The sequence below is a fragment of the Salmo salar genome, chromosome 13 (genome assembly GCF_965601325.2).
Source record: "Salmo salar chromosome 13, fSalSal1, whole genome shotgun sequence".
Taxonomy (NCBI): domain Eukaryota; kingdom Metazoa; phylum Chordata; class Actinopteri; order Salmoniformes; family Salmonidae; genus Salmo; species Salmo salar.
In genome coordinates, this window is record NC_138303.1 from 99,771,022 (window position 1) to 99,791,873 (window position 20,852).

Here is a 20,852-nt window from a genome sequence, read left to right on the forward strand (position 1 = left end):
TGGTTTTCCGTTAGAGTTGTATACAGTAGCTAATGACAATACTCATGCCCTTGCACCGTTTAAAAGCACTCATGCCTGTGTGCCTTCTACTGAATTATTTATCCTATTTTATCTTGCAGTGGAAATACTCTTTTGAATGCATTGATTTTCATTGGAAGTATGATGACATTATGTTGTTAAATCAATGGATGTGGCAAATAGATTGAACCACATGTTCTGCTCATTCACCTGATGATGATGATGATGATGGCTTTATTGACTCAGTTTATTGACTCTATGGTAGACACACACACACACACACACACACACACACACACACACACACACACACACACACACACAGACAGACAGACAGACAGACAGACAGACAGACAGACAGACAGACAGACAGACAGACAGACAGACAGACAGACAGACAGACAGACAGACAGACAGACAGACAGACAGACAGACAGACAGACAGACAGACAGACTACAGTTGTAATGTATGCTCTACCACTGTCATATTTGTCCATTTGTACGTTCTCAGGATGGCTGAAGACGTTTGACGAATACTACCGGGACCAGACCCAGCACATCCTGAACAACATAGTGGTGAAACTCCACGAGGACAGCCGCAGGAAAATGATCTGGTCCGAGATCTCATACTTCTCCAAGTGGTGGGACAACATCGACGACCAGAAGAGAGACGCTGTCAAGAGGTAGTCTGTCTGTCTGTCTCTGTCATTCTAGCTTCAAGGTGATACTGAAATCAATATGAGCAGCAAATCACTTATGGTTTATGTTATTGTTTTGTTGATATAGCTTGGCTGCTGTAAACGTGGAATCTAATTCCTCAGTGGATTTACAATAAGATTCCGATGCTCCTCTGTAATTCCCATTGTAATTAAAGCAAGCTTATGCCTTGCTTAGGGCTAGCAGTTTTATAGGGTTTCTAAAAAATTAAATTAAATTAGAAGTGACTCACTGGACAAAAACTGGTCAAATCAATGTTTTTCCCACATCATTTTAACCAAAAAAATGATATGTGATAACTAGGGTTGGGTGGTATCCAGATATTCATACCGTCATACCATTTCTGTACCATACCGGGGTATACGCTATTACCGGAAGTGCACACAAGAAGCACTATTTTTTGACGCACAAAACAAATTAGGCAACAGGGATCTTGATCCAGGAAGGGATTGAATGTCTCTGCTGTAACCAAGAATCTTGATCTTGACATCTAGACACTTAGCAAGTTAGCAAACCAAATGCATAGCTGGAGCCCTGAGCCGGATATGATTTATTTGACACTTAGATTTAGATTTCTTACAGTTAAAATTAACTTAAACTGAGTGTACAAAATATTAGGAACACCTTCCTAATATTGCGTTGCAGCCCTTTTTCCCTCAGAACAGCCTCAATTCATCAGGGCATGGACTACAAGGTGTGGAAAGCGTTCCACAGGGATGCTGGCTCATGTTGACCCCAGTGCTTCCCACAGTTGTGTCACGTTAGATGGTTGTCATTTGGGTGGTGGACCATTATTGATACACGGGAAACTTGAGCGTGAAAAACCCGTCAGCGTTGCAGTTCTTGACACACTCAAACCAGAGCCTCGCACCTACTACCATACCCCATTCAAAGGGACTTCAATCTTTTGTCCTGCCCATTCACCCTCTGAATGGCACACATACACAATCTATGTCTCAATTGTCTCAAAGCTTAAAAATTCTTCTTTAACCTGTCTCCACCCCTTCATCTCCACTGATTGAAGTGGATTTAACAGGTGACATCAATAAGGGATCATAGCTTTCACCTGGATTCACCTGGTCAGTCTATGTGATGGAAAGAGCAGGTGTTCCTAATATTTTGTACAGAGGGGAAATACCCCGTTATATGGTATAAACAGTATATTGTCCAAGCCTAGTGATGGTGTAAGGGAAAGTAAGGGATTTTCGTATTTTGTTCACCTAACTTTTAACATAAATCCTAGTTTACAGTTAAAACAATATTTACTCTGCCTGGTAACAGGAGTAAATTGGTTTGAATTGCCTTAACCAGCTAAACTGTCTATGGTCTTGAGGTCATCAAATCTATTTTGCTTGTGAGAGGCACATAGGTTAACACATGTTCTCGCTCACTCTGCCTCAGTCTCTTTAGCCACTTTAATAATTAAAAATAGGATGTAATAAGTGTATCACTAGTCACTCTAAACAATGCCACTTTTTAGAATGTTTACATACCCTACATTACTCATCTAATATGTATATACTGTACTCTATACCATCTACTGCATCTTGCCTATGCCGTTCGGCCATATATTCATCCATATATTTATATGTACATATTCTTATTCATTCCTTTACACTTGTGTGTAAAAGGTAGTTGTTGTGAAATTGTGTAATGGTTCTCTACTTCTGAAAACAGCCCCCAGAGCAAGAAGCAGGGTGTCACAAATGCTGTGTGCATTGGCCATGCTCACAACGAGCAACTGACGGGTAGGGTTCAGCAGCTAGCCTTGGGGGATACACAAACTGTGTATGAAATGCAATAAACATTTCAGCTGGAGGTTAGAATTCCAATTAGGAGCACAAAAAAACAGCCTTAAGGTGAAGAATAGAGGGAGATCTAACACAAATATTTATTCACTATTGATTTGATGCGCAGGGAGTTCTAAGCAAACAGATCCATTTTTTAAAATTTTTTTATATTCTGTGTTTACTATTTTTTTGTTGAGTGTCATTGCTTATGTAATAACTTATTTTCTTTGCATGTTTTATTTTATGTCAGCAAATTGAAGGTCTGGCGCTTAATGATAAAATGTTCCCTGTTACAGTACACGGAGAAGCATCGCTCGAGAAATTCGAACAAACGACCTCATTAATTCTTTAGAACTTTTAGAATTGGAAAGGAACATGTTTTTGAGCGGCGTGTTTTGGTTTGATGAAGGGACGTGTCCATCCGTCCTCGTTAGGATGCGGTGTTGCTATCTGCTAAGTGAAGATGGCACCTGCTTTCACTACTCCAACTCTTCAACACCAGGACAGACCTACACGACACACCACTTCCACCTGTCCAATCATAGAACAATGAAGGAAACCTTCTGGTGATTGAATGATACCAAAGAAATATCACATTTCCGTGGAGAGAAAATAAAGAGCAATTTCAACTTGTTATTACGAAAATTGCTGAGTCGTTGTCCTTTGTTTTGCTTATCCATGCTCTTATTTAAGGGGCTCGCCAGGGACACGTTAAGGAAGTCTGCAATTGAAATATGCTCGGCGAACAGAGAAAAGATGCTGAATCGCAATCATAGCAAGGTTTCCTGTCCTAACAAGAGATGGGAGTAACTCCTGAGGTGGTTGATTTTACTCTTAGGACTTAGGAGTAAGACAATTCAACAGCTACAGAGAAGAAGATTGTTCTTGTTGTCGCAATAAGTAGGGCCCTGATTTTTTTTCTCAGCCACACATGAGGTGATGTCTCGTGCAACTAAGGGTGCGTTTGTAAATTCACTCTGGCTATCTACACCGATTTCAGAGCACTCTCGTCTGAGTGTGCCAGAGCACAGAATAACTGATGAATTTACAAGCGCGCAACCCCCTTCTGAATATGACCGGTGTCAGTAAACATCTGCAAAAAAACATAATTAAATTGTTGCCAACCCCACAGTTACAGTCACCAACGCTCTAGATAACATGAAAACTAGGGAGAGTAAAATGGTCATAGTGAGGTGTTCTCTCATTTGTGTCTGGAAGTAGCTAGCAAGCTAGCCAACTTTAGTCAGTTAGCTTGGGTGCCTGACTCACGTTGTGAGGTCACAACGCTCGAATCAACCCTACTCCTCGGCCAGGGCGTCCAGTGTGTGCTATGAACACTCCGAGATTTACAAACGGACAGTTCCAACCGTCTCTGTAGCACTCCACCAATCAGGCCTTTATGCTAGAGTGACAACGCTCTGAATTTATGAACGCCCAGAACGCACTCTGGCACTCCATAGTGAATTTACAAACACACCCTAAGATCTATTACACCTTTAGAATTTACAAACACACCCTAAGATCTATTACACCTTTAGAATTTACAAACACACCCTAAGATCTATTACACCTTTAGAATTTACAAACACACCCTAAGATCTATTACACCTTTAGAATGTCTTATTTTTAGGGTTGCAAAATTCCGGTAATTCTCCCAAAATTCCCCGGTTTTCCAGAAATCCTGGTTTGAGGATTCCTAGTATTCCTGCTGATTCCCTTGGAATTCCAGGAATCTTCCAAGCAGGATTTCTGGACAACTGGGGAATTTGGATAAGTTACTGGAATTTTGCAGGTTCCTGACCATATAACATACATTTTGTAATCTGGTATTTTTTTTTATTTTTACAACTTAATACAATTAATTTTTTTTACATTCAACCTGCAATTTTGAATGGAAAAAGAAGCTCATAAATTGATAAAGCTGCATGGTTTTTGTATAGCCTTTTTTTCTTTTGGCTTTGAGCTATGAATTGGTAATTGACTGAGCTGATTGTCTTAGAGCCTGAATGATAATTTTCCTCTATGTTGTTTAGTCTGTTTGAGCAAGGCCAGTTGGAGATCACAACGGGAGGCTGGGTGATGCCTGATGAAGCCAACTCGCATTACTTTGCATTAATTGACCAGCTATTGGAGGGACACCAATGGTTGGAGAGAAATGTGGGTGAGTGCATAAAATATCAGGAGTTAGTTATCTGGAAAGAGATCATAAAAAGGACATTTGTTGGCAAGCACAACATATTGGTTATTTTGCATGATTCAAACAAAATGATTAGCACACTTTAACCATCAGAGATTTTATCTATCGATTTATATATCAAATGAAATGTATTTATAATGCCCTTTTTACATCAGCCAGTGTCACCAAGTGCTTATACAGAAACCCAGCCTAAAACCCCAAACAGCAAGCAATGCAGAAAAACTCCTTAGAAAGGCAGGAACCTAGGACGAAACCTAGAAAGGAACCAGGCTCTGAAGGGTGGCCAGTCCTCTTCTGGCTGTGCTGGGTGGAGATTATAAATGTACATGGCCATTAATTGTCCTTCAAGATGTTCAAACGTTCATAGATGACCAGCAGGGTCAAATAATAATCGCAGTAGTTGTAGATTGTGCAACAGGTTAGCACCTCAGGAGTAAATGACAGTTGACTTTTCATAGCCGAGCATTCAGAGGTTGAGAGCAGATGCGATAGAGAGAGAGCAAGAGAGAGCGAGAGAGAGTGTCGTGAACAGCAGGTCCGGGACAAGGTAGCACGTCCAGTGAACAGGTCAGGGTTCCATAGCCGCAGGCAGAACAGTTGAAACTGGAGCAGCAGCACGACAGGGTAGCATGACAAGGTATGAACAGATGAACCCAGTGGCAGCTGGTGACTTAAAAAGTTAGGGAGGATGACTGATGCAAATGTGTTGATTCAGAGTTCAGACAACCTTTTAATTATGCTAATGATTGACCTGTGTAACAGATGTTTATTTCAAGGATTTTTATGTAATGTTTCATCGTTTTTTATTGTTTAGAATTTTTCCTCAAAAAAGGAGGACTGTTGCCAACCTCCTCTGCATGAACCTGGATTCTCCCTCTATTCTCCCCTGTTAGGAGTGAAACCCCAGACGGGCTGGGCTGTGGATCCGTTTGGCCACTCCCCTACCCAGGCGTACCTGTTGAAACAGGCTGGCCTGGCCAACATGCTCATCCAGAGGGTGCACTACTCCGTCAAGAAACACTTTGCCAGTCAGAAGACCCTGGAGTTCTTTTGGAGACAGAACTGGGGCAAGTAACCAGAATAAATGTAGCCCTGTGGCTCTCCCAGGGTGCACTTCCAGAGTCAGTGTTTCCCCTAGCTAGAAGGTAAGGGGTCCTGCCCCACTTATACAGTTGTAGGGGAAACACTGCTCAGTGTTTACACTACTGTAGCATTCAACATGCTGGAGATCCAGTACTCTTGCCTCTGTTCTCAGTGGTTCAGGTACTATCTTAGCCATTAAATTAAGCATTTAGCATATACAAATTCCTAGTTCTACTGCAAGTCTATGGACAGAAACAAAAGAACATGACCTCAGAGTGACTAGTACATACTCATGTAGTCAGTAGAAAACAAATCCTTCCAATTCCTGTACATATTTGGTGTGACAGATGCTGTGGATGGTTTGATGCCGTGTGTTGAACTCTAGGCAGTCAGCTTGTGTAACTAACAGCACTCGGATAAGCGACAGCAGCATCTGCTGCCTACAGTATTGAGCCGCTCAGACCATCAGCAGGGGGATTTCTTATGTCCATAGATAATTATGTGGGTGCTTTTATTATTCCTATTTAACACATGTAAAAGTGTGTATTTGATAATTTTTTTTGCGTATCCCAATTCCTCCTGAGACATGCTCAGAAAGTGGAGTCACGGCCAGATTTAGCCATTATTAACAGTGACCCTGGAGCAATTAGGGTTAAGTGCCTTGCACAAGGGCACGTCAACAGATATTTCACCTAGTCGGCTCAAGGATTTGAACTAGCGGCCTTTTGGTTACTGGCCCAACGCTCTAACCGCCAGGTTACCTACCTTACACAAGTGTCATATGAAGGCATGCTCCTTTCTCTTTGGTCTCATCTTATAGCATCTGTGGTAGAAGGGATTCTCTTTGTATGGACTGAGGCCTGCATGGCTTAAACATGTCTGGCTGGTACTTCATGCAATGAACAGACCTGGGTTCAAATAGTGTTGGGTTCCTTTCTATTTGCATTTGATTGAGCCTGAGAGGAGTGCCAGATGGGCGGGTTTGCACTTTTGCGACAATTCAGTTTGTTCCATTTAGCCAGGCCAGCTTGAAAGAAAACAAACAGTTTGAACCTTGGTCTGGTGATGAGCTTGTTGATTGATAAGAAGAATGTAGACCACAGCCTCATGACTAGAGGGATGGAGAGTTTTGGAGGTCAAAGGTCTGATTCACATTGGCCATGAACCATCTGCTGTGTGTGTGTGTGTGTGTGTGTGTGTGTGTGTGTGTGTGTGTGTGTGTGTGTGTGTGTGTGACAGGGAGCAGTTGGTAACAGAACAGGCATTTGTTAGTTAGTGGTTCCATGCAGCTATGATGCATCTAAACGGGTGATTACTCAAACCTCTAAGCCAAATGATGTAGTACTCATTCATGCGTCTGCAATGCCAAAGAGAGCGTCTGTCTGTACAAGTTGTTATTTACGTCATGAAAATGATCAAATACTGTTATGATTATTTAATAGCAGACAATGATGAAAGATCAGATCAGGTTGTGTTCTGTTCGTATGGTTTTATGTAATTCTCAGTGTTATAGAGTTGAGTTGAGTACTTCTTGATGAAAAACTAGAGTACTGTTTGTTTGGCAATGTGATGCAGTTTTCCCAGTATGGCCAAAGGGGATACACACCCTAATTATATAGCTTAGACTCTGGACAATGTTTTGAAATATATTATCTACATGACTAAAAGTCTTGTGGGTTTTAATTTGGAAGACTTGAATGAAATTAAAGTTGAATGAATAGTTGAATAACAATCTGAGAATGTTGTTTTACCTAACGTACTCACTATACTGGTCAAATAGCACTAAAATACGGTATATTATAGAAGCTTTCTGAACACTGTCATCTGTATGCTCCTCACCCTCTATATTCCCTTCAGGGTGGGTTCAATTCCATTTCAATTCCAGTCAATTCAGGAAGTACAACGATTCCAATTCTAATTCTCTTCCAATACTGTTCAATGAGGAACACGTGGAATTGGAATTTGGTTTACTTTCTGAATTGACTAGAATTTAAATGCAATTGACCCCAACCCTGATTCCCTCTATTCATATAAAATTCAGGGGTCAAATACATGTCATGGAAAACTGACATTGATGTAGTGGTTGGAAACGCCTCTCTGTGCTCTTGTTTTGAGAGACAGACATCCTGTGGAATAATAGAGAGCATGGCTAGAAATGTGCCATGTGGGAGATGACAGGAAGTGGGCCCCTTCCACTGCTGGACAAATAGGATTTAATCTCTCTCGCCGATTAGTCATCGGTTCAATGCCAGATCAGATTATATCCATCAAAGTTATTTAATATCATTATCATCGACCAGGCATGAGTTTTAATTCTAACAAGGTATAAATGTTAGTACTTTTGAATAACGCATGCATGCCATGGCCAGTCTCTTTGAGATAGAAATGTAATTACATTCTAGCTATATGTTTACAGTTCATGTTCTGAAATGTTGTCTTTGTACTGTCAAATGCAAGTACCACACATGAAGTACCCGTAAGAAAAAATACATCTATTTTATGTTCTATTTTAATATTCTATTTTATTCTATTTCAAATCAAATTGCATTTGTCGCATACACGTATTTTAATGCAGGTGCAGCAAAATGCTTATGTTTCTAGTTCCAACAGTGCAGTAATACCGAACAATACAAAACAATACACACATCCAAAAAAGAAAAAGAAAGAAATTAAGAAATATCAGATGGACAAGGCTTGTATTTCATGTTCTATCTGTGTGCAGACCCAGCCTCCAGCACGGACATTCTATGCCACATGATGCCCTTCTACAGTTATGATGTTCCCCACACGTGTGGTCCCGACCCCAAGATCTGCTGCCAGTTTGACTTCAAAAGACTTCCTGGTGGGCGGGTCAGCTGTCCCTGGAGGGTCCCCCCTCAGCCAATCACGGATGAGAACGTACAACACAGGTGACCAATTACATAGAAATGGAATGAGAATGATATACTGTATTATTATTATAATAATTATTATTATTATGTATCTCTATAACCACTGGACTTGGCTGTGAAATACAAAATTCAAATCACAAAATCTTTATTGTCCCATTGGATTTACTTGAGGCAGGAAATTGTCTTTGGCTTGAGGCTCACAGTAAAAAAAAAGACTTGTCTCCCAAAAAAACAAAATTTTACAAACACTGGTTTATGTGGTAGACAGACAGTCCACATTCTCTCCATGTTGATGGTGTTATGGTGTCCTCAGTGTGATGGTGTTATGGTGTCCTCAGTGTGATGGTGTTATAGACAAGGATCAAACACGTTGTGTGAACAAGATAAGACATTGACGCCACTGTAGGATAATCTGTTGTGGTAATAGGAATTTCAGATGGCGTCTGTTTTTCTAACAGAAGGCTCTGATGATAAGTGGACTTTCTGATTCAGTAGCAAATCCAAGAGGAACTTGTTTGCACCCAGTGTTCCCTTGGTGTCTGATTGCACAACATGGCCCTAACAGATAGCGGCAGATGGACAAGGGTTGGACTAGAGAATTGGGAGGCATTAAATGTCTAAAAAGTAATATATGGAAATACACAAGCAACCCCTCTCCACACTTAATATGTCATGAAAAATTGTGACTCCGTTGTAGTAGTCAACTCTTTTTCCCATAATCCCAAGGGTTCAGATGCTGCTGGACCAGTACAGGAAGAAGTCCAAGCTGTTCCGAACCAAGGTGGTGATGGTCCCCCTAGGGGACGACTTCCGCTATGCAGAGGCCTTGGAGTGGGACCAGCAGTTCCAGAACTACCAGAAGCTCTTTGACTACATTAACTCTCATCCAGAACTACACGTCAAGGTCTGACTTGTGACTTGGGTGCTGGAATGTTGTGTGAATATGCAGGAGTAGAGTTTTGTTTAGCCATTTCCTTTTATGGATGCCATCTTTAATTCAGGTTTATTGGGTTTGCATTGTTGGAAGATGGTGGGGTGTAAGGTTTTGATGCAGCGCATAATTGGAATGACTGATGCCCGATAGTGTAATGGTGTGTTTCGTTGGCTCCCTAATTCCTGCCCTTCTTGATTTTTTCGTGTGTGTCCAGCTATTGCAATGGTACACTGCTCTCAATAAAGCAGAAAAGTAAACTACCCTGCAGCATTGATAGATCTATTTTCAGTTTGTCTCTCAGGTACTCTATCATAAATCTGCTTTATATTCCAACTGATGTATTCTGTTCTAGGCTCAGTTCGGCACCATCACGGATTACTTCAATGCTCTTCGTAAATCGGCCATAGACCCCGGTCACGCTAGTACCTCTTTACCGGTGGTCAGCGGCGACTTCTTCACCTACGCAGACCGAGATGACCACTACTGGAGTGGCTACTTCACCTCTCGACCCTTCTACAAACGCCTGGACCGTGTGCTGGAGTCACACCTCAGGTAGAAGCACATGCAGTTCCTTTTCTGCAACTTCTTTGTCCTTCTTTATTTCTTATTTCTCATTTTCAGGCAAGGCAACAACGGAGGCCCGAGAGACAGGGCCCAAAAATTGGGGGGGGGGCACACGGGTAGATTGGCTAAGGCGGTTTTAAGTCTATGTGTGTATGTAAACTTCCGACTTCAACTGTATATATGGCATATAAACATGTATATTAGCATACTTTATTTCTAGATAGACCAAGCCTTGTGGTTTGGCTGTTTCCCAGCAGCAACTCTAGTCTAGATAAATAAATAATCTATGTTGGTTGGTGTAACGTCGGTCGTTAAAGGTAGACCAAGGCGCAGCATGGGTTGGGTTCATCATATTTTATTTAACGGTGAACCAGCAAAAAACAAAGCAATAAACAACACAACAAATGAAAAGTTTTGCAGGCTACTAACAGCAATACAAAAACAAGATCCCACAAACACAGGTGGAAAAAAGGCTACCTAAGTATGGCTTCCAATCAGAGACAACGATAGACACCTGCCTCTGATTGGAAACCATACCCGGCCAAAACATAGAAAATAAAACATAGAATGCCCACCCCACCCCACACCCTGACCTAACCACATAGAGAAACAAACCCTCTCTCTCAGGTCAGGGCGTGACACTTGGTCTATTGTTTGGCCAATTGACAGCTAAATTGGAATTCCCTCATAGGGAAAGGTGTCACGCCGTTGACCACCGAAAAAACCTTTCCAAGCCAAATCTTCAAATCATAACTGCTAACTGCTACACACAGCCTACATTGTTGTAACCATATTAGCTAACGTCAAGTCAACATAGCTACCCGAACTAAAATGTTCGTAAACCCGCTACAATCATGCAGTACAGTGTACAGTTAGCAAGCAGTTTAGCAGTTTCACCGGCGGGCCCCGGTGGCAATAAATTAATCACAGCAAAAGCTTACCTTGACTTGGAAAAGTTCCAGTGTTGGATAGCCATTGCCAGCTAGGTAACATTAAATATCTCTCTGTTGGAGAAGGCTAAACTATCTAGCTGCATTTGCTAGCTAAATAAGTGAAAGTGAAAAAAATATGAAATATAGCTAGCTCTCTCTCTCGCGCTTCTCCTTAATTTTTGAATAAAATAATTAGTTCAAAACTGTTCGGCTATTGTCTTTCTCTCTCTTTGAGTCAACTACTCACCACATTTTATGCACTGCAGTGCTAGCTAGCTGTAGCTTATGCTTTCAGTACTAGATTCATTCTCTGATCCTTTGATTGGGTAGACAACATGTCAGTTCATGCTGCAAGAGCTCCGATAGGCTGGAGGACGTCCTCCGGAAGTTGTCATAATTACTGTTTAAGTCTATGGAAGGGGGTGAGATCCACGAGCCTCCAAGGTTTTGTATTGAAGTCAATGTACCCAGAGGAGGACGGAATCTAGCTGTCCTCCGCCTACACCATGGTGCTACCCTACAGAGTGCTGTTGAGTCTACTGTAGACCTTTGCAAAACAGTGTGTTTTAATCAATTATTTGGTGACGTGAATATATTTAGTATGGTATTATCTAAGAAGGATAACTTTTTTCATATTTCACAATTTTTATTTTTATGAAGTTCACTGAGGATGGTCCTTCCTTTCATCCTTTGAGGAGTCTCCACTGAAATATATATATATATATATATACACACACACTACCATTCAAAAGTTTGGGGTCACTTAGAAATGTCCTTGTTTTTGAAAGAAAAGCAATTTTTTTGTCCATTAAAATAACATCAAATTGATCAGAAATACAGTGTAGAAATTGTTAATGTTGCCCATTATCAGCAACCATCACTCCTGTGTTCCAATGGCACGTTGTGTTAGCTAATCCAAGTTTATCATTTTAAAAGGCTAATTGATCATTAGAAAACCCTTTTGCAATTATGTTAGCACAGCTGAAAACTGTTCTGAGAATCAATAAAACTGGCCTTCTGTAGACAAGTTGAGTATCTGGAGCGTCAGCATTTGTGGGTTCGATTACAGGCTCAAAATGTCCAGAAACAAAGAACTTTCTTCTGAAACTCGTCAGTCTATTCTTGTTCTGAGAAATGAAAGCTATTCCATGCGAGAAATTGCCAAGAAACTGAAGATCTCGTACAACGCTTTGTACTACTCCCTTCACAGAACAGCGCAAACTGGCTCTAACCAGAATAGAAAGAGGAGTGGGAGGCTCCAGTACACAACTGAGCAAGAGGACAAGTACATTAGAGTGTCTAGTTTGAGAAACAGATGCCTCACAAGTCCTCAACTGGCAGCTTCATTAAATAGTACCCGCAAAATACCAGTCTCAACGTCAACAGTGAAGAGGCGACCCCGGGATGCTTGGCCTTCTAGGCAGAGTTCCTCTGTCCAGTGTCTGTGTTCTTTTGCCCATTTTCATCTTTTCTTTTTGTTGGCCAGTCTGAGATATGGCTTTTTCTTTGCAACTCTGCAGCGATGCTCCCCATCCTACCTGACAGAGCTTGAGAAGATCTGTAGAGAAGAATGGGAGAAACTCCCCAAATACAGGTGTGCCAAGCTTGTGGCGTCATACCCAAGAAGACTTGAGGCTGTAATCACTGCCAAAGGTGCTTCAACCAAGTACTGAGTAAAGGGTCTGAATACTTATGTAAATGTCATAAATCAGTGTAGATGAAGAAGAGGAGACAGGTTAAAGAAGGATGTTTAAGCCTTGAGACAATTTAGACATGGATTGTGTATGTGTGCCATTCAGAGGGTGAATGAGCAAGACAAAATATTTAAGTGCCTTTGAACGGGGTATGGTAGTAGGTGCCAGGCACACCGGTTTGTGTGCGTCAAGAACTGCAACGCTGCTGGGTTTTTCACAGTTTCCTGTGTCTATCAAGAATGATCCACCACCCAAAAGAAATCCAGCCAACTTGACACAACTGTGTGAAGCATTGGAACTAACATGGAACATGGGCCAGCATCCATGTGGAACGTTTTCCACATTTTGTTGTGTTACAGCCTGAATTCAAAATTGATTACATTTTGATGTTGTGTCACTGATCTCGACATAATACCCCACGATGTCAAAGTGGATTTTTTTTAAACTAATTAATAAAACATGGAAAGCTGAAATGTCTTGAGTCAATAAGTATCCAATCCCTTTGTTATGGCAATTCCAACACAACACATCACTGAGTACCACTCTTCATATTTTCAAGCATGTTGGTGGCTGCATCATGTTATGAGTATGCTTGTCATCAGCAAGGACTATGGAGTTTTTTAGGATGAAAAGAAAAAGGAAAAGACCTAGAGGAAAACCTAGTTCAGTCTGCTTTCCCACAGCCACTGGGAGACAAATTCACCTTTAAGCAGGACAATAACCTAAAACACAAGGCCAAATATACACTTGAGTTACTTACCAAGACCACATTGATTGTTCTTGAGTAGCCTAGTTACAGTTTTGACTTAGAATCGGCTTGAAAATCTATAGCAAGACTTGAAAATGGCTGTCTAGCAATGATCAACAACCAACTTGACTGAGGTTGAATATTTTTTGTTATAATAATGGGCAAATATTGTACAATATAGGTTTGCAAAACTCTTAGAGACTTACCCAGAAAGACACAGCTGTAATTGCTGCCAAAGGTGATTCTAACATGTATTGACTCAGGGGGTTGATCTAATCAAAATATATTAGTGTTTTATTTTCCTTTAATTAAAAAAAGTTCACATTTTTCTTCCGTTTTGACATTACAGAGGATTGTGTAGATTATTGTATTTAAAAAAACATTTAAATCCATTTTAATCCCACTTTGTAACACAACAAAATGTGGAAAAAGTAATGGGTTGTGATTACTTTCTGAAAGCACTGAATATGCTAATGATGGAATGAAACAAATGAAAATGTAAATTAACAATTGCTTTAATTGCTTATTATTTTGTGTGTAGAAGAACAAGCTATAGGATGAAAAATAGCTGTGTTTTGGCACGGGTACAGCCGACTAGCCCTAGCTAACGCTACCTAGCTAACACTACCTTACAAATCGATACTTGGAGTCAAAGTATCGATAAAATATAGTCCAAAATAATGTTGTGATATGTAACTAAAATTTTTTTACCCCATTACTACTGTCACCTTGTCGGAGGAGGTTAAACCCCCAGCAGGTGTAACCAAGCCAGACAGGTTGAAGGGTAGGAGATAGACCAAGCAGTCTCTGGCCCTGCAGGTTGCAGGTTGTGCATGGGGCTAACTCCCTCACCACATAAACAATAACTTGCTACAGAAACCTTTACTAAAGAAAGAAACAGACTGGATCAAAGGCAATGACCCGGGGGAGATCTTCTCTCACCCGTGACTGTGTATGAAGGATAAAGGCTAGTGCTAACTAAAAAGGCATTAAAGTCAAGTCTGTCTGGTCAGTGTTTGAGGTTATTAGATGGTGGACCATTAGATTGGCTTTCATTTCTTTCTTCATCAACTGTGGAAAACACTTTGGAGTGAGAAGACCAAACTTGAATATTTTATTGGATCGATACTTCAACATTCATCAATATGCAAGAGTAGTTGGTGAGAAACATGTAATTAAAAATGTAAATGAACATTTTTAACAATCATATTATTTTAATCAAGCCTATCTAATCAGGCCCAGTTGGAGATGTGGTTATTATTCAAGGTTTATTTATGGTCTATCTCAGTTGCTTCAAATGTAAAAATAACAATTATCTGTTTAATGCACAGTGGATTAGTTTCATCATGTCTTTGATTGGGTTACATTATTCTTTATTTGGATCCCCATGAACTGACACCTTGGCAACCGCTAGTCTTCCTGGTATCTTCTAGTCAAGTGTTTCTTCTACAACTAAAAGTACCAGGCACCCAAACTTCTGGCCAAAAGTTTTGCTACTTTCTACCGATACGGGGTAAAGACCCTCAGTCACCGTGTTTAGAACTGTATTCTCAGCAGGTATCGATTTCCTTTGTTTTGACTGTTCAGATAAAGGCATAATCTTACTGGATCCCTGGTGTGAGACAGCCAAGGTGGTCAGTGCAGGAACTAAGCACACAGAGATGACTGTGGATAAGAGGTCTGTCTGTCTGTCTGTCTGTCTGTCTGTCTGTCTGTCTGTCTGTCTGTCTGTCTGTCTGTCTGTCTGTCTGTCTGTCTGTCTGTCTGTCTGTCTGTCTGTCTGTCTGTCTGTCTGTCTGTCTGTCTGTCTGTGTGTGCACCATTGTGTTTGATCAGACTCAGTAGTAGAGCAGTAATGAGTGTCTCCTCTCCTGCCCCAGGTCCCACTGTCTACAAAGCCATTAACCAGGAGCACAGGCAGGGTCCTGGGGCCTCAACATTGGGTTCTCCCCCTCTCCACCACAGACTGTCTGTCTCACTGTGAGCCCACACAGACAAAGCCCTCATTACAGACCAACCTCCAGACCCCCCACATACACACAGCATCTCACACACCATTGCCCAGAGCAGAGAAATACCAAGTGAGAAAAGTTCCAGCAGAGAAATACCACATGAGATAAGTTTCAGCAGAGAAATACCACGTGAGAAAAGTTTCAGCAGGGAAATACCACGTGAGAAAGGTTTCAGCAGAGAAATACCACCTGAGAAAGATTTCAGCAGAGAAATACCACGTGAGAAAGGTTTCAGCAGAGAAATACCACGTGAGATAAGTTTCAGCAAAGAAATACCACGCGAGAAAAGTTTCAGCAAAGAAATACCACGTGAGATAAGTTTCAGCAGAGAAATACCACGTGAGATAAGTTTCAGCAGAGAAATACCACGTGAGAAAAGTTTCAGCAGAGAAATACCACGTGAGATAAGTTTCAGCAGAGAAATACCACGTGAGATAAGTTTCAGCAGAGAAATACCACGTGAGAAAGGTTTCAACAGAGAAATACCACGTGAGAAAGGTTTCAGCAGAGAAATACCACGTGAGATAAGTTTCAGCAGAGAAATACCACGTGAGATAAGTTTCAGCAGAGAAATACCACGTGAGAAAGGTTTCAGCAGAGAAATACCACGTGAGATAAGTTTCAGCAGAGAAATACCACGTGAGAAAAGTTTCAGCAGGGAAATACCACGTGAGATAAGTTTCAGCAGAGAAAGAGTTTAAGTCCGTTTGAACTTTTGAGGTCTCAAGATTGTGTAAGCGTCTATTGTTATGCTTGAATGATTCAACTTCATAACAGAAAGGAATTTATGTTAGATTCAGTATACTAACAGATATTGTATGGATGGATTCGTGCATTTTCTTCAAACACATGACTGTATTTGCATTTGATGGTGTCTAAATATAGGAAGGGAAATGGGTAATCACAACAAAGTCGTTAAATTAGTCTTAGTACTCAACCGGTGACTGCTTTCAAGCTGCAAACAAGACTGTGCACAGTATGTGTATAGATGTAGGTCTGCCTGCTCTCCTCAATTCTCTGAAAGAGATGTTCCCTTCATAGTCATTGTCTTGTTCTGTAAATATGTCTTTCTCTGTGAAAGGAGGCAGCACTATTGGCTTTTTACATGGTACGTTTGGGTCAGTTGCCTCAGTGTATTGTTTTATGTGAGAAGCTCTCAAGATGCAGTCAGTGCATTGAAATCCTAGGGCTCCCCAGTCCTGTTCTTGCTCAATGACTTAGAGATAGGTACATGATTGTCCTTAGATTGATCAAATATTTTGGTTTTCGTGTTAAAATATGATTTTCTTAGAGATCTACCACAAACAAGAGGTGTTGCTCTGCCATTGTCAATCTAGAACAATCTAGAAGGACACAGTTAGACACATAGGACATAGTACGGTGATCAAGATGCACAATCAAATATCGAGAGAAAAAGCTGTAAACAAGTTACACAACAGTAAAAAAACTGGCCTATGACTTTAAGAGTGCTTACATTGATTCTCCCAGTTCCATCCCTCAGCTCTATACCAAAACAAGTGGCAGGGCTTCCACTGGGCTGAAACAATCTCAGAATTAGAAATGGTAACACTGGTTGTCTCTGATTCCCTGATAGCAACTAACAGTTCATTTCACAAGGCTGGAGCAGTTTACGAAAAGCCTCATCTGCCAGCTGTTTTCCTTGATACTTTAGGGATAATGAGAAAATCTCTATTTTGTGAGCCGAGCATCTCATTTTTCATTGTTGTAGCTCGGGGGTTAAATGGGTTCAATAACACAAGCCGAGACTCTGATTGCAATCAAATACTGGAGATTTCCAACTCTAGTCAATTTGGAGTACTTTACTTATCTCTTGGTCCATGATGAACCCCTATATCAACAACTATTTGTCTATCAGTGAACATGGGTCGTGTTCAGGACTGCACAATGTTTTGCAACAGTATTTTTTAATTTTTTATTATTGGTCAAATTCAGATTCAAATTACATGGCATCTCACCGTTTAAAACATTTCTCCCTAATGAACACAACCCATGTCTGTCTTTGTCTTGGTGCCATGGAAAGGAAAACTCATGTGAAGAAAATAACTATTCCCTTTGTCTGTCCTTCAGGGCAGCTGAGATCCTTTACTCCCTGACCCTGGCTAATATTCAGAGGTTTAGGAAGCTGAATGATTTCCCAGCTGTGGAGAACAACAGACTGCTCACTGAAGCCAGGAGGAACCTGGGCTTGTTCCAGCACCATGACGCCATCACAGGCACCGGCAAGGACATGGTAGTGATCGACTACGGTACCAGGTATCACTCTGTTTTATTACTTGTTTTATTTGTTTTCATCGTCTTATTTGATTGGGAGAGATGCAGTGTAGACATGGACACACTGATTAGTCACGAGTTAAATGGATTGCACTGACATGGTTTAGTGATTATACTGTATTCAGCGTCGGGACGTAGACATTGGTTGAATGAAAGTGAAACATTATTTGACTCGGAGCTTTGACTGCTTTCCTCTGGGCATTTACTAAAAACAATTCTCTCTTCTCAGGTTGTTTCATTCCATTTTGAATTTGAACCAAGTGATTGTCAACTCCGCTCACTGGCTGGTGTTAAAGGACAAAAGTGCATACAGTCACAATCCGTCAAAAGCCTTTCTTCAAATGGTGAGTAAAAATAGCATTGGTGTTTTAATTTCAGTGTTGAAACAAGGGTGTTGGTTGTGCATAGCAACATTTTCAGATTAGTAGAGGGATTTTCAAAGGGTGACGGTTGATGGTGGTGGTACAGGGAGTGAAGTGCATGCAGTAGCTACCTTTTGAAGTGTTTATTTACCATACTCTAACTTCGACAAAATCCCTCAAGCAGGCACAACATCAGGATTTTAATATGCAAATTGCCCCGGCAGGAAGTCAACATCAATTTTCAGAGGAATGTAACCTCTTCCACTTCGTCGTTTTGCTACAGCAGCTGAAAATACGCTTGATATGAATCTCACTCAACCCAACCTAATGAAATTTGTATTGGGAAGTGAATGAGCCTTAGACGCTTAAATATCTTCTCAATTCCCAAAAGCGGGAGCCAATACCACAACAACAAAATTAAATACATTTTTCAAATGTGTCTCAAAGAATTGAAAATAGTCTGTGGACTGTGTGTTGGTGTAGCTACATCAGATATGTTATTTTGCAAATCAACTCAATCTCATGCAAATTTCTCTCAGGATGACATCCAGCCTGCTCAAGATGCCCTGCCTCGAAAAAACGTTCTGAAAATCAGCTCACACCCTAGGTATGTCGCTGTACAAATATTACTCCCTTTTCCCTCACAACATTCTGGCTGATATTATGACCCCTTTCATATTCCAAATATGCCTTAGAAAAAGTATAGGAAGTTATAGTCTGGTCAGGTTGAACAGTTTTGTCTGGATATGTGTCTGTACTTTCAGACTTATCAGATCAAAACATTAGCAGCTTGTACCAACATATCTTTTTCCCACAGGTCTGTGGTCGTCTACAACCCCACGGAGCAGGACCGCACGTCAGTGGTGACCGTGTACGTGAACACGCCCCACGTGTGTGTGATCACGGACCACGGTCACCCCATCCCCGCTCAGATTAGCGCGGTCTGGGACGACTACACCACAGCTTCCACAGAGGCCTTCCAGGTATGAGTGTCTGTTACATTGTTTTGTTATCAATTATTTTTGTATATCCTTTATTTATCCAGGTTAATCCCTTACATCAATAGTTTTTTATTAAGCTTCAAATTCAGATACATTCATGAATGATAATACGAGTATCAGGTAGTATCAGGTAATATCAGGCAGTATCAGGTAACGTCAGACAGGCAGTATCAAGTATTATCACGCCATATCAGGTAGTATCAAGCAGTATCAGGTAATATCAGGCAGTATCAGGTAGTAAGGCAGGCAGTATCAGGTATTATCACGCAGTATCAGGTCATATCAGGCAGTATCAGGTAGTATCAGGTCATATCAGGCAGTATCAGGCAGTATCAGGTAGTATCATGCAGTATCAGGTAGTATCAGGTCATATCAGGCAGTATCATGCAGTATCAGGTAGTATCAAGCAGTATCAGGTAATGTCAGGCAGGCAGTATCAGGTGATATCAGGCAGTATCAGGTATTATCATGCAGTATCTGGCAGTATCAGGTAGTAAGGCAGGCAGTATCAAGTAATATAAGGCAGTATCAGGTAGTATCAAGCAGTATCAGGCAGTATCAGGCAGTATCTGACAGTATCTGGCAGTATCAGGTAGTAAGGCAGGCAGTATCAGGTATTATCATGCAGTATCAGGTCATATCAGGCAGTATCAGGTAGTATCAGGTAGTATCATGCAGTATCAGGTCATATCAGGCAGTATCAGGTAGTATCATGCAGTATCAGGTAGTATCAGGTAGTATCAGGTCATATCAGGCAGTATCAGGCAGTATCAGGTAGTATCATGCAGTATCAGGTAGTATCAGGTCATATCAGGCAGTATCAGGTAGTATCAGGCAGTATCAGGTAGTATCATGCAGTATCAGGTCATATCAGGCAGTATCAGGTAGTATCAGGCAGTATCAGGTAGTATCATGCAGTATCAGGTAGTATCAGGTCATATCAGGCAGTATCAGGCAGTATCAGGTAGTATCATGCAGTATCATGTAGTATCAGGTCATATCAGGCAGTATCAGGCAGTATCAGGTAGTATCAAGCAGTATCAGGTAATGTCAGGCAGGCAGTATCAGGTAATATCAGGCAGTATCAGGTAGTATCTGGCAGTATCTGGCAGTATCAGGTACACACGCAAACACATGCACACACACACACCACTCTCTCTCTCTCCCACAAATACACATACACACACTGAGCCCAAATTTGAAAACGTTAAGCACCAAACAGTATTTAAGGAGCACCGGAAATAAATAGATTGTTGATCTAGTTTAGTCTTACATTAGATGAGTAGCAGACCCTTTTCCTTTCTTCCTGTGCCTATAAAATTTGCCTAGACCTACTGTCAATTTACCAGATTGTTAGCTGAACAACGTTGTTTGTTATCAAACCAATAATTAGCGACCTGGGATTAGTTTAAAACAGACTGCAACATGGTTTGTGAAATTATATCAAATGCGCGTGAATCCCAATAGAAAGAAAAAAGGCATCTCTGGTAATATGGTGCTTTGTGTGATGTATTGTTGTCTCTACCTTCATGCCCTTTGTGCTGTTGTCTGTGCCCAATAATGTATGTACCCTGTTTAGTGCTGCTGCCATGTGTTGCTACCATGTTGTTGTCATGT

At 41.0% G+C, this 20,852-nt stretch overlaps 1 protein-coding gene across 2 annotated transcripts in view; it reads left to right on the plus strand.

Moving 5' to 3' along the window:
• LOC106568341 (alpha-mannosidase 2) overlaps nucleotides 1-20,852 on the plus strand; it is a 50,575-nt gene that overhangs the window by 13,111 nt on the left and 16,612 nt on the right. For both annotated transcript variants that reach the window (XM_014138604.3, XM_045692502.2), the window contains exons 4-13: nucleotides 530-701; nucleotides 4,559-4,686; nucleotides 5,616-5,789; nucleotides 8,528-8,714; nucleotides 9,423-9,600; nucleotides 9,983-10,182; nucleotides 17,669-17,854; nucleotides 18,102-18,216; nucleotides 18,774-18,841; nucleotides 19,052-19,217. In XM_014138604.3, the coding sequence (XP_013994079.2) occupies nucleotides 530-701; nucleotides 4,559-4,686; nucleotides 5,616-5,789; nucleotides 8,528-8,714; nucleotides 9,423-9,600; nucleotides 9,983-10,182; nucleotides 17,669-17,854; nucleotides 18,102-18,216; nucleotides 18,774-18,841; nucleotides 19,052-19,217 (1,574 nt within the window). The remainder of the gene's footprint in view (nucleotides 1-529; nucleotides 702-4,558; nucleotides 4,687-5,615; nucleotides 5,790-8,527; nucleotides 8,715-9,422; nucleotides 9,601-9,982; nucleotides 10,183-17,668; nucleotides 17,855-18,101; nucleotides 18,217-18,773; nucleotides 18,842-19,051; nucleotides 19,218-20,852) is intronic.